This window comes from Argopecten irradians, chromosome 4 (assembly GCF_041381155.1).
Source record: "Argopecten irradians isolate NY chromosome 4, Ai_NY, whole genome shotgun sequence".
NCBI classification, from domain to species: Eukaryota; Metazoa; Mollusca; class Bivalvia; order Pectinida; family Pectinidae; genus Argopecten; species Argopecten irradians.
This window is the reverse complement of record NC_091137.1, coordinates 3,372,173-3,387,313: the sequence shown is the minus strand read 5'-3', so window position 1 is coordinate 3,387,313 and position 15,141 is coordinate 3,372,173. Positions and strand designations below refer to the sequence as shown.

The window sequence follows — 15,141 nt, the reverse complement described above, 5'->3', positions numbered from 1 at the left end:
CAGTAAGATTTCCAAGTCAGTAAGAACCGCCGCCATTTCTTACATAAAGTATTTATTACAACACACTTTCTGTTTACCTAATACAAAAATGAAAACGAAAAAAAATGTGTATGTGATACATATAACATAACATGATAATATATTCAATTATAGGTCCAATTGTACCAGAAGAGCACACATAATGCAACATAACTGTTTAGCGTAAATCGACTTCAAACTAGCTGTCAAAACACACTACAGCATAGTGAGTCCACACATATATTGGCTGGTGTTGTTTTAAGGATAAAATCCAGATTGCTTCTATCAGCAGTTTAGTATGGAAGATCGTAACGGATGTATATTCTCATATGCGGTTCAGTTCGATGAAAATCAAAATAGTTAAATTGCGTTTGCTTTTTATTCTATTGACGTCAGAATTATTTCCATGTGTAAAATGTGAGGTGTGTGTTTTGGAATTTTGTGGTATATTCGTGTTATGCCTTCTTGTATAGTGGAAATCTCGCCCTTTTAGTGCTTTAACACTGAAGCATGTTGTCAGAGACATTAAGTAATACACCGGTCAAATTATAACTGACAACGGACGTATCAGTCGTCTCACTCCCTTAATGCTGAACGCCTAGCAGGAGCAGAAACTACCACATTTATAGACTTTGATGTGTCTCGAACAGGGAACAGAACCCAGAGCAATCCTCGCAGGGGCGAGCGCTCAACAAAAGGCCCAAAGTGAGGCAAGGGAGACGTTAGGAAGAAGAAAGGTAAACAGGAAGAAGAGAAAAGATTAGATCCTAAATTTAGTCGTCTTTTACGAATATCCAATAGAGTTAGCAAGTAGAAGTCGGACGCCCTACCTGCAAGGCCAAGTTAAATTTATCTTTTATTTATACATTACACTTAACAGTGTAACCTGTAATACAAAAGGGGTTTATCTTTGACAGTTAGTACTTTAACAAATGTTTAATAATTAACAAACTCTATAAAATGTACAGAGCTGATTTGGGGAATAATATCAAACGGAGTTAAACTAAAAACAAACATTTCTACGTCCAGTTTTGTATCGATTTGATGAAAGACATCCGAGAAATGACAAAAGAGTTTTATGCTTAAAACTCGTGAAAAACTAAAATGATAACAGAACAGAGGTATGGCGCATTGGCCGTTTTGACCTAAAGGTGACCGTTTTCAAAATCCAAAAATAAATATCAAATTATGAACGTTCTTAATAGATATACTTTACATCCATGAAACAGTAGAGTGTTTCCCCAATGCGTAGAAGCAAAATTGATGTTTTATTGTATTAGACTTTTTCCTGTATTTCGCGCACAGTATAGACAGGTATGTCATATCATGGTTGAAAAGTGTGATTTTTTTTCGTATACTGTATTCAAACAGATTTATATCTAAACCCCAGAGACAGAGATAAAACTGAATTCAGCTCATAAAATTATCACATATTTCAATGATTTGGTGACCTTTTCTTGATGAATGTTCCTGTTATAACTATATTTTCTAAATTACGCATGCAAAAATGCTGCGGACTGGTATAGCTGTACGCATATGGTACATGTACATTTGAAACAATATGCAAGGCAGTATATATCAGTTCTTAAAATATGATTTCTTCAGTCAAAAGCCATTTTCATGACAACACATACATTAGCTGCAATATCGTAGCTCAAAAGACTTTCAGACAGAAAATGGTGTCGTCTTTAGAGCTACAATTGGTGCCTATTACTGCTAATGGAGCAAAGTAATAATTATGCAAACCGTTATAAAACGTTTATTTGCATTTCATCTTACTTGTTCGATTGGTGCCTATTACTGCTAATGGAGCAAAGTAATAATTATGCAAACCGTTATAAAACGTTTATTTGCATTTCATCTTACTTGTTCGATATCGCCTACTTACTAGGCAATAAAACTGAACCACATAATTTATGAAATTCCCACAGAGGCATTATTTTTTTACGTAATACATATACAGGTCTTTCTGAAGGGGAATTTTACGGCAAGTCCAGAAATTGTGAATATGACGTCGAGTGAGCGGTACGGTAGATGTTAATACTATAGAAAACTGTGCCCGAGTGATTTTCGGAGGCAGCGCTCCACTACGGCATTTAGGAACCAATTCGTACCCGGCCGAAAGGTATAGCAGGCAGGGTACGTATATTCATTCTACACATACATGTATACACGATATATTTTATTAGTTTATTTGTTGGAATAAATTTAACCTTTTCTTATGGAAACAGATATAGTTCGTTTCATTTTGATAGTCTCAAGTATTTAACGAAATAGCAGCATGTCCCAGTTAGAGAAACGTTTCTATTTTAGTACGAACCTGACGTCAAATCGAATACGACGTTACGTTTGAATGAAACCGGTTCGTCTTGTACATATTAAATAATGCATGCTTAGAATGTGATTTGTTCACAAAGTATAAACTAGAATGTTTCCCAAAATTTTAATTTTGCTGTTTACAGTTTAAGCGTTGAACAGCTTTAAGTTGGGTAAATAATCAGAATAGGGTGGATTACAATGCGAAAACTTGCATTGAATTATTCTTTATACACGGTATTTCAATTATTCAAAACACATGATGATTATATATATCTAAAGCATTTTGTTTTTTATACTTATAGCAGTGGATTTTCTTCATTTTATGGTATTGTTTTACCGAGGAATACTGTCAGCCAATTTACTCCACTTGATCACAAAAATAAAACAAAATAGATTATAAAAAAGAAAAAAAAGGCTCATAACATGAAAGATTAGTGAAAAAAATCGGGAGTTCCTACCCGACCACGTGTACGAGCTACTGGAACCGAATTAAAAATCACTTTGAAGATAGTGGATAGAAACAACGAGAGAGCAACTAAACAGAGATTAAAATGTTTTATACATATGAATACATACGTCTGTAATACTGGTTTGTTTCGTGCAATGCACTTTTATGCATATTGCCACCCATGCAATATAGCCTCGTGACGTCAAGGCGTCACCAAAATCACATATTTTTGTAAAAATGCAACATTTACTTTTCAGACACTATTGGTTTTGCTATTAAAGATGCAAACAACGAGGTTTGTGTTTAAAATATCATGCAATGCTCAAGTATGGAGCATTGACTTGCAGTCGCAAATCGGTGGGATATTATAGTTGTAAAATTGCAATAACATGTTAAAGTAAAAGAGAAAAAGTCTTTCTCGTATATGGATATTAAGGATAGGAGAATTCTACCCTCGGGATCACAGACAGTTGTAAAACACTATCACAGACTGTTGTAAAACCCTATCACAGACTGTTGTGAAACCCTATCACAGACTGTTGTAAAACCCTATCACAGGCTGTTGTAAAACCCTATCACAGACTGTTGTAAAACCCTATCACAGACTGTTGTAAAACCCTATCACAGACTGTTGTAAAACCCTATCACAGACTGTTGTAAAACCCTATCACAGACAGTTGTAAAACCCTATCACAGACTGTTGTAAAACCCTATCAAAGGCTGTTGTAAAACCCTACACAGACTGTTGTTAAACCCTATCACAGACAGTTGTAAAACCCTATCACAGACTGTTGTAAAACCCTATCACAGACTGTTGTAAAACCCTATCACACACAGTTGTAAAACCCTATCACAGACTGTTGTTTAACCCTATCACAGGCTGTTGTAAAACCCTATCACAGACAGTTGTAAAACCCTATCACAGACTGTTGTAAAACCCTATCACAGACTGTTGTAAAACCCTATCACAGACTGTTGTAAAACCCTATCACAGACTGTTGTAAAACCCTATCACAGACTGTTGTAAAACCCTATCACAGACTGTTGTAAAACCCTATCACAGACTGTTGTAAAACCCTATCACAGACTGTTGTAAAACCCTATCACAGACTGTTGTAAAACCCTATCACAGACTGTTGTAAAACCCTATCACAGACTGTTGTAAAACCCTATCACAGACTGTTGTAAAACCCTATCACAGACTGTTGTAAAACCCTATCACAGGCTGTTGTAAAACCCTATCACAGGCTGTTGTAAAACCCTATCACAGACTGTTGTAAAACCCTATCACAGACTGTTGTAAAACCCTATCACAGACTGTTGTAAAACCCTATCACAGACTGTTGTAAAACCCTATCACAGGCTGTTGTAAAACCCTATCACAGACTGTTGTAAAACCCTATCACAGACTGTTGTAAAACCCTATCACAGACTGTTGTAAAAATCACCCTATCACAGACTGTTGTGTAAACCCTATCACAGGCTGTTGTAAAATCCTATCACATACAGTTGTAAAACCCTATCACAGACTGTTGTAAAACCCTATCACAGACTGTTGTAAAACCCTATCACAGACTGTTGTAAAACCCTATCACAGACAGTTGTAAAACCCTATCACAGACAGTTGTAAAACCCTATCACAGACTGTTGTAAAACCCTATCACAGACTGTTGTAAAACCCTATCACAGGCTGTTGTAAAACCCTATCACAGACAGTTGTAAAACCCTATCACAGACTGTTGTAAAACCCTATCACAGGCTGTTGTAAAACCCTATCACAGACTGTTGTAAAACCCTATCACAGACTGTTGTAAAACCCTATCACAGACTGTTGTAAAACCCTATCACAGACTGTTGTAAAACCCTATCACAGACTGTTGTAAAACCCTATCACAGACTGTTGTAAAACCCTATCACAGACAGTTCCTATCACAGACTGTTGTAAAACCCTATCACAGACTGTTGTAAAACCCTATCACAGACTGTTGTAAAACCCTATCACAGACTGTTGTAAAACCCTATCACAGGCTGTTGTAAAACCCTATCACAGGCTGTTGTTAAACCCTATCACAGACAGTTCCTATCACAGACTGTTGTAAAACCTTATCACGGACTGTTGTAAAACCCTATCACAAGCTGTTGTAAAACCCTATCACAGACAGTTCCTATCACAGACTGTTGTAAAACCCTATCACAGGCTGCTGTAAAACCCTATCACAGACTGTTGTAAAACCGTATCACAGACTGTTGTAAAACCCTATCACAGGCTGTTGTAAAACCCTATCACAGGCTGTAATTAAACTCTATCATAGACAGTTCTTATCACAGACTGTTGTAAAACCCTATCACAGGCTGTTGTAAAACCCTATCACAGACTGTTGTAAAACCCTATCACAGACTGTTGTAAAACCCTATCACAGACAGTTCCTATCACAGACTGTTGTAAAACCCTATCACAGGCTGTTGTAAAACCCTATCACAGACTGTTGTAAAAACCCTATAACAGACTGTTGTAAAACCCTATAACAGACTGTTGTAAAACCCTATCACAGACTGTTGAAAAACCCTATCACAGACTGTTGTAAAACCCTATCACAGACTGTTGTGAAAACCCTATCACAGACTGTTGTAAAACCCTATCACAGGCTGTTGTAAAACCCTATCACAGACTGTTGTAAAACCTTATCACAGACAGTTCCTATCACAGACTGTTGTAAAACCCTTTCACAGACTGTTGAAAAACCCTATCACAGACTGTTGTAAAACCCTATCACATACTGTTGTAAAACCCTATCACAGACTGTTGTAAAACCCTATCACAGACAGTTGTAAAAACCTATCATAGACTGTTGTAAAACCCTATCACAGAATGTTGTAAAAACCCTATCACAAAATGTTGTTAAACCCTATCACAGACTGTTGTACTGTTGTAAAACCTATCAACTGTTGTAACCCTATATCACAGACTGTTGTAAAACCCTATCACAGACTGTTGTAAAACCCTATCACAGGCTGTTGTAAAACCCTATCACAGACTGTTGTAAAACCCTATCACAGACTGTTGTAAAACCCTATCACAGACAGTTGCTATCACAGACTGTTGTAAAACCCTATCACAGACTGTTGTTAAACCCTATCACAGACAGTTCCTATCACAGACTGTTGTAAAACCCTATCACAGGCTGTTGTAAAACCCTATCACAGACTGTTGTAAAACCCTATCACAGACTGTTGTAAAACCCTATCACAGACTGTTGTAAAACCCTATCACAGACTGTTGTAAAACCCTATCACAGACTGTTGTAAAACCCTATCACAGACTGTTGTAAAACCCTATCACAGACTGTTGTAAAACCCTATCACAGACTGTTGTAAAACCCTATCACAGACTGTTGTTAAACCTTATCACAGACAGTTCCTATCACAGACTGTTGTAAAACCCTATCACAGACTGTTGAAAAACCCTATCACAGACTGTTGTAAAACCCTATCACATACTGTTGTAAAACCCTATCACAGACTGTTGTAAAACCCTATCACAGATAGTTGTAAAAACCTATCACAGAGTGTTGTAAAACCCTATAACAGACTTTTGTAAAACCCTATCACAGGCTGTTGTAAAACCCTATCACAGACTGTTGTAAAACCCTATCACACACTGTTGTTAAACCCTATCACAGACAGTTGCTATCACAGACTATCACAGACTGTTGTAAAACCCTATCACAGACTGTTGTAAAACCCTATCACAGGCTGTTGTAAAACCCTATCACATGCTGTTGTAAAGCCTTATCTCAGACTGTTGTAAAACCCTATCACAGACAGTTTCTACCACAGACTGTTGTAAAACCCTATAACAGACTTTTGTAAAACCCTATCACAGACTGTTGTAAAACCCTATCACAGACTGTTGTAAAACCCTATCACAGACTGTTGTTTAACCCTATCACAGGCTGTTGTAAAACCCTATCACAGACTGTTGTAAAACCCTATCACATGCTGTTGTAAAACCCTATCACAGACTGTTGTAAAACCCTATCACAGACTTTTGTAAAACCCCATCACAGACTGTTGTAAAATCCTAAAACACACAGACTGTTGTAACACCCTATCACAAAATGTTGTAAAACCCTATCACAGACTGTTGTAAAACCCTATCACAGGCTGTTGTAAAACCCTATCACAAAATGTTGTAAAACCCTATCACAAAATGTTGTAAAACCCTATCACAGACTGTTGTAAAACCCTATCACAGGCTGTTGTAAAACCCTATCACAGACAGTTGTAAAACCCTATCACAGACAGTTGTAAAACCCTATCACAAACTGTTGTAAAACCCTATCAAAGGCTGTTGTAAAAACCTATCATCACAGAATTTTGTTAAACCCTATCACAGACTGTTGTAAAACCCTATCACAGGCTGTTGTAAAACCCTATCACAGGCTGTTGTAAAACCCTATCACAGACTGTTGTAAAACCCTATCACAGACTGTTGTAAAACCCTATCAAAGACTGTTGTAAAACCCTATCACAGACTGTTGTAAAACCCTATCACAAAATGTTGTAAAACCCTATCACAGACTGTTGTAAAACCCTATCACAGGCTGTTGTAAAACCCTATCACAAAATGTTGTAAAACCCTATCACAAAATGTTGTAAAACCCTATCACAGACTGTTGTAAAACCCTATCACAGGCTGTTGTAAAACCCTATCACAGACTGTTGTAAAACCCTATCACAGACAGTTGTAAAACCCTATCACAGACTGTTGTAAAACCCTATCACAGAATGTTGTAAAACCCTATCACAAAATGTTGTAAAACCCTATCACAGACTGTTGTAAAACCCTATCACAGACTGTTGTAAAACCCTATCACAGACTGTTGTAAAACCCTATCACAAAATGTTGTAAAACCCTATCACAGAATGTTGTAAAACCCTATCACAGACTGTTGTAAAACCCTATCACAGAATTTTGTAAAATCATATCCACAAGGTTTTACAACATCATAAGTGTGATAACAGTAGCAGAATCACTTTTATAGTGATTTACATGTGACTAGCCAGTGGACACAGAGGTTTTCGCACAGGACAAGGTCGAACGCTCACCTAACTGTCAAAGGATTGTTTCAAATGGGGCCTTCATAAAATCAATTGAAATTAAGCAGGATGAAAAATGGTTTGGTACACGAGTTCGAATTCTATTTCGGCGAGTTGCCAGGTACTGATCGCTGTTCGGTGGTTTTTCTCCGGGTACTCCGGCTTTCCTCCACGAACAAATCCGGCATGTCCTTAAAAGACCTTGGCTGGCAATAGGTCGTTAAACTGATAAAACCAAAAAACCAATCTTCGCTTAAAATGCTGCGATGGGAGCTTCATCTTTGACAAATTATTTATGATAGCTGTGATAGGCAAGGAAATGCAGCAGTATGTTTGTCGGCGTACCGATAAGATTCTGTATCCACTACAGTAAAATGTAAACATTGGTCCCCTGGAATCGCAGCCCCGGCGAGACGGCCTTGCCGCGATGGATGCTGCCAAGGTAACAGCGCGCTTTGTGCTGTTAGTCATTTCCGTTATCTCAGGTACGTATTTCCGAATGTGTTTTTTTAGTATGCTTTAACTTTTATTTATATCTAAAGCAATTATGTTTTGACATTTATGATAGCATTTTGGTTTATTTATTGTATAGCTAGAAAATGTTGTCATGTCCCGCTACAAGGGACATGTGGATTTGTTACCAATACTTAGTCTGTACAAAAGAATGACAATGTATAGGAACATTTAACATGTTCATTTCTGGTTAAAATCGAACTCGGGATGTCTGACCTATTTACTACCCATGATTACTAACATTGGACATTTGTGGTAAATGGTTTTTATTATCATTGTTTGCTATTATTTCAAACTCTAATAAAATTCAAGGTAAATTAAGGTATGCCGTTTAAGGTTGAGAAGGTGGGGAGAAAACCGGGACATTTGAAGAAAATTCATCTCATAACAGCCAGTATCTTGCAGTTGTCCTATTTGGGTTTCGGATTCGTTACCCTGATGCAATTCTGTGCACTATGGTATCTATCTTTAACGTTTTGATTTTGCCTGTATTTTATTTAGATTTTAACATATAAAGGGTATACCTTGCAAGTTCTGTTTCACCGACTTACACCAACATGTTTGTTGTAGGTTTCCGTCCTTGTACTGGTTTAACTCTGTGCGACAATGCTAACTACAGAGAAACCGCCAGCTCCAGACGAAGTAGCTTTCCACGTGGTGGCACATGTCAACACAACACCGTTTGCGTTAAGAGTGGACGGAAATGCACATTTGCTAAGCTCTCGTGCCAGCCAGGCTACTCCATATACAACCCAGATATACAAGGCATACCTGCTACGCGATCCTGTACTGGACTAACGTCTGAAATGATGATCGAGAAAAGCGAGTGTTATTGGAAGAATATGTGCACAGTGTCATATCCAAAACTCCCCGTGATCATAAGAAACCTCGACGACGACGAAAGTTGTTTAGGACAATGCATCCAGTCTTTACATGTTAGGAGCTGGCAATGCATCAAAGATACACGTAAGGCAGATCAATCAGTTATTTTTGTATAAATATACATGTATATATAGTCCCTCCATTTATTTGGCATTTTTTTGTTTGTGCAATATTGTTTTTTTCATCAATCGTAAACCAAGGATACCATTGAAGACTTATGGGCGAATGTGTAAGAAACTTTATGACAAATTGGGACTTCCATATTGATTTTTTTGTTAATCGTGAAAAAAGACTTTTGTGTAAATGTCACAGAGCTTTATAAAATAATGTAAATAATTAGAAACAGGGATAGATATATTAGTCAACATTTAGAAGAATTATAATATGATGATTTTAAAAAAACTGAGCCCTCTTATTCTCCCGCAGTGATTCATAAGATGTGTGATGACACCAAGACGTTTGAAATAGATATAGACGAAGACACAACACGACATGGCGTGGTTCGAAGTCACGAAGCTTGGCCTTATCTCTATACCACAAAGACGGCCAATGAAGATGTACCAGCGTGTAACAAAACTTTTCATCCTCACCTTCTGAGTAACCACGGCGGATTCACTAGACTGGCTTTGTCTGTAGTCTACCTGGACATCCAGCCGCAATACGAGAACCTTCGTGCTGTATCTAAAGACAAAGTAGTTGAGTTCAACACCAATCGCTCACCTGTCGTTCACATTTTTCCAGCTGGACAAAAGGTAGTCTTAAGCCTTGAGAGGGCTGTTGGCCGCCATAGCAAAGACGATTCCCGGATTGCTGGAGCTGGGTTTGTTATCTGCTTTAAATGTGAGTACATGACTACCTGTCTTAGCGACCACCTCTGTATAAAGACCACCTGGTTGATAAGACCACTTTATTAAGCTCTAACATAAACATTTTTTCTCACATTTAACCTTACAGTTCACCAGACTTTTAATACCCCAGTTCTTTATCCGTATGGTAATCTTTAACTGTACCTGGAAACGAATTACATGAAGGTTTTTGAAATATCTATGATATTTATGATAGTTATGATTTTGACAAAATATACATTTTGTTTCAAAGCTAGGACAAATGCAATCGTTCAAAATGTCACAATAACTCGTGCTTTATATCCACAATAATTGGAGTGGAGTAAGCTATCCCTAAAATATCTATACGTTTAAGAATAGTTGGACGCTTACAAGTATAAATAGGTGATTCGCACGTTCATAATGTTTCCACTTTTATTTCGGAATAAAATAAATGCTGTCAATAGTTATATATAGTCATATTTTTAGGTAGGCATTGTTTTTCGTAATGAGCTTGTCGGAGGATATGAATAAGCATAGTCTTGTATCACTTTATCTCCCTACCCCATCAAATATGATTGAACAAATCTAGACAAATCGTCAAGTTTCGGTTAAAAAAAAATTATATAGATTTTGATATATAAAAAAAGTCTCTGCACTACATTGTATATATGAACGTAAAGGGTATACGAGAAGAAATGCATAGAAAGAAGTTATAAGACGACAAAGGTACGGAAAGAGTTAATGTTAAAACGTAAATGTGGAGGATAGGATCACTTACTTGTGAGTGTTACTCACGGTTCATAAAGAATGCATATGTAAATATATAATGTTCGTTCATTTACAAAAAAACTGTAAGGATGTTTGGGAGAAGTAATGAATATAAATCTTTTATACTTCATCCTTTTTCTACCTTAAGCATGTTACATTATATATACCTACTAGTAAATTAAATGTAGTATTTTGATATAATGCTTTTTTTAGATCTTGGTTTATATTTATAGTTTTGAAAACGAACGAAAACCCAACTGGCGCCGAGGTATGCGGGCAAATGTTTAGGGGCAATCGAAAAGGCGCTAAGTGCATTAGTAAGTATTGACATATATTATGATATTTGATATCATCACAAGAATGAAATTTATCTGAGAGAACATTTAAACTGTAAAAGTAAACTAAATCACAGCTAGTGAGATATCGTTAACCTAATGATTTCATACAGTTTACCTCCCTTTGTCTTTAAGTTATAACAAATTCCTACAGATATGTTTGGGTTGTTTAGTTACAGGATCATTTACGGACAAACCTTGTTATGAGGTAGATGGAAGTCGGATAACCCGAAGAACAGTAACCTATCTCATTTCAGTACCTGGCATCCGCCCCATATGGTTTTCTAAGAACTAGCGACGCGACGCAGAGAGAAGGCATTTTGTAATATGCTGTGACTACTAAACAACCCTGCCGTCAGTCAATCGGAAGTCAACAGAAATATACTTATTATAGTAAATAGATATTTTTAACCCATTATGTAACATTTGAAAAAACGTATGTAAATAGTTTGATTTCGATGTCCTCTTGCATGATTTGTTTTAGAGTGTAAGTATAACAAAAAGAAGAAAGGAACACTTGCCCGGGATTTCTGTGGGGTAGGAGAGGAAGGGGTACGTGTGTATAACGTAACATTAGTGAGAACCAAACAGATCTCAGACGGCTGTAGTCCGTGGACCATGATTGAGACACCATGTCGGAAGAAGAGAAAGCCACATCAATCCTACAGTAAGTCCGGTGTTACACTTATGTAAAAGGTACTCAGCTGACGGTTCATGCTTATGTAGGAGGAGTGACCTCGTCTACCCAGGTTCTATTTGGGGTTCCGTGAAGCAGTTACAACGAACAACAGAAATACATTCGAATGATATTTATTATATACAAACATGTAGAAAGACGAATAATATATATACATGACACAAAGCCCCGCTCATACAGCGTATGGCAAACTACAACATTGCACGTGCACAATACACCACTCACATGTCAGCTAATACATAGCTACTCCCGACAACGAACACACACTCTACACATAGAGACAACAAAGAGAGAGAGAGAGAGAGAGAGAGAGAGAGAGAGAGAGAGAGAGAGAGAGAGAGAGAGAGAGAAGAGTGAGTCTGCTCAGGCAGGAAAGCTTCTACAGACTGACGAAAGAGAAGGAGACACGCTCTTTTATAGTTTCCCGGTCCAATGAAAGGATAGTTTAGAAACAACCAATAGAAACAAAGGATAGAACTGAAAGTGAAAGTAGAATACAATGTATATAGGCGGCAGAGTCGTAGTGACCCGGGGCAATCATAAGTGTCGTTCCTTTTCTCTGCACTTGTTCTAGTATCATATAGTTAATCTATGATTTGAAATAGAAAATACAAATAATATACGAAGTCTGCTGGTCATTACAGACAGGGACGTATATACCCGTACGTAAAAACGCAGTTGCGTACACATCATGCTGACGGGTTTTTTTCGTACAGTATTAATTTTATTATATTACTTTTCTTCTCCTCTGATGTTAGTTGGAATTTATACTACGTATAACATTAAATCATCGAAAACATTACAATTGGACCTTCATACAATATGACAGTCTATTGTATGAGGTATGAGCGAGGTAGCTACGTTTCATATACAGTTCCACATGATATTATCCAGGCTATTTATTAGAATCAAAAATCATATCTTCGACTTGTTCAAATTTTCACTCTCTTTAAACTTCTTAAAATAGAAACGATCGTTGCATTATAACTGTCACTGTTGTAACTAAAAAATAATTTTAAGATTCTAGTATATATATGTGAAAATCGATTTATGCATATATGAAAATACAATTTTACACATGCAAAAACAGTCACGATTTTAACATATGCGTAATTCGATTTTTGGAAGTGTGTGTGCGCGGACAATATTGATATTTTTGAGATCTATAAACTATGGACTTACAGTCCCACTACCTTTCCAAAACGGTTTTTATTTTATTTTTTAAATAGGAATGTAAAACGAGATCGATAATTTTGTATAGAGTAACTAAAGTTATTAACTTACCGTTAATACTACACTCATCATCATTTCCTGTAAAAATTAATTAAAATAAATAAAATGTTAATTTTCATAACGCGGTTCGTCTTTTATTTCCCACCGTCATCCTAAATACTGCGCATTATTTGAATACTACTGCGCCAGACGGCAAAACAGCGGAATGAAGCTCGATCTACAGTTATCATATATTAAGGAATAAATCTTGCATATGTTTGGTGTTGTTACCTCATCGTCGGCCATTGATATGTATTTTTTTATGTTACTAATGTTTTTAAGAAACCTGTAAATTTTACTCCGGAAAGGTAGTGGGCCTTTTATTTGTAATGTATATTGTAACAACATACAACTATAAACCATACCTGGCAGTACAATATGATGAAGGTTAATAATTGATAAAAAGTTCAAAATTAAAAAAAAACATAACTCCCTCCAAAAGGATGTTGAATTTAGTAGTTTTGCCATGCACCCACTGGGGGGGGGGGGGGGGGCTCGGGTGGCCCCCAGACCCCTCGCCTAACATTTTGCGTATATCACAAAACCTTCCAGATACGCGCCTGACAGATGAGGTTGCTTTGGCCTTGTTTGAAAGACGTCAAACAGTATCCGACTCACACCGTACATAAATGCAACCCAGTGGATGTTTGAGTTAGATTATTTGCGGATAGGGAGAACATGGTATTTTTACACTCAGCATTTTATAACAAAAACAGATATTGAGTATTTACAACATAGAGTACAGAGAACATCAGCGTTTACCGACAACCCTACCCTACATACTACTGTAGGACAGATCTTATTTACAATTGAAACATATATTTTGCTAAAGATCGTCTTTTCTAACCACCTGCGACAAGTGTGAGACATTTCTACTTTTGTATATTTATGGTATGAATCGAAGGGAATAAAACATTTTTCTCGTTTTAGAGAGAGGATCCAAAGGGAATAAAAAACGACGTCGTGATGGGAAAAAGAGTGGAAGGAAGGGAGGAAAGGGAAGAATAGCAAGAGGCTGAGTCCGGCGAATCACATAAAACGAGTTTATTGAACTTAAACTATTGGGCAAAAAGATGAAGTATCGTAGGTATTGCTAACTGTATTCAATACTGCGGTAATGGAGGTGTAAATACAGAGAAGTGTAAACTAGCATGGTGTTATATAACTGAATGTTGAAATCGATTTCATCACGAAACAGACAGGAGACATCTAAATAAAGTCAGATTGCCGAGTAGTATAAATCATATCTACAATACAATGGTCGATGATCAATATGGATTACGATCAGAGATATGATGATTTGTAAGCTAAATGTGTTCTTGATAAAATTCTATATGGTACAACTAAATCTTTTCTTGTTTTGATTTTATGGTCAAATCTTAGCGTCTGCCCTACAGAAATAGTAAAAGGTAGCCTAACATTAAATAGGATTAGAACCAAAAGCCTGAGATCAAACTTGTTATAAGAGCATCACGATCTTCGTCTATAGAATAGCGGTATATTGTGAACAGCTGGGCACAACTCGTCAGGAAAACAAATGACTTTCTCTAGCTGTTTGTTAGACAATGTAAGGAGGCATGTATAAATTCATCTATAAACAGAAATCGATCAATTTCCCCATGTGTTTTAATTATATATCATTGTCATTGCTTTAAAAAGAGGCGTTCAATAAATAGGAAATATAATAAAACATGATAAAATGCTTCAAAACTGATTGATGCAACTCTCTCTCTGCATTTCATTATAAACTGTAAACGCTGACTGTAGACAGAATAAATTGTCAAGATTGTCTTCTCTTGTTCAAGAAACACATAAAAATTAACAATACATGTGGAAATCACAATAAGACAAAGGAGACAAGTACAGTTTACGATAATAAAATTGAATGAAATGACCCCTCCGGCGTGTGAAGGCCAAAGGCAGACAGTACATTTAATGGAGTTCAAAAGGTCAAGAACAGTA

The 15,141-nt window shown here is 36.8% G+C and overlaps 1 protein-coding gene across 1 annotated transcript; it reads left to right on the top strand.

Moving 5' to 3' along the window:
- The first annotated feature begins 8,282 nt into the window (after positions 1 to 8,282).
- LOC138322374 (uncharacterized) lies at positions 8,283 to 14,686 on the top strand. Its single transcript, XM_069266413.1, has 6 exons — positions 8,283 to 8,370; positions 8,969 to 9,364; positions 9,707 to 10,120; positions 11,109 to 11,192; positions 11,695 to 11,877; positions 14,110 to 14,686. The coding sequence occupies exons 1-6, from the start codon at positions 8,313 to 8,315 to the stop codon at positions 14,196 to 14,198; spliced, it is 1,224 nt and encodes a 407-aa protein (XP_069122514.1). The 5' UTR covers positions 8,283 to 8,312; the 3' UTR covers positions 14,199 to 14,686.
- Positions 14,687 to 15,141: the final 455 nt, after the last annotated feature.

Excerpts from the sequence above, each read along its gene's own strand:
- LOC138322374 (XM_069266413.1), top strand. The coding sequence starts at position 8,313 with ATGGATGCTGCCAAGGTAACAGCGCGCTTTGTGCTGTTAGTCATTTCC. Across the intron at positions 10,121-11,108 it reads GTTTGTTATCTGCTTTAAAT|TTTTGAAAACGAACGAAAAC; the intron begins GTGAGTACATGA and ends TTATATTTATAG. Across the intron at positions 11,193-11,694 it reads AAAAGGCGCTAAGTGCATTA|AGTGTAAGTATAACAAAAAG; the intron begins GTAAGTATTGAC and ends GATTTGTTTTAG.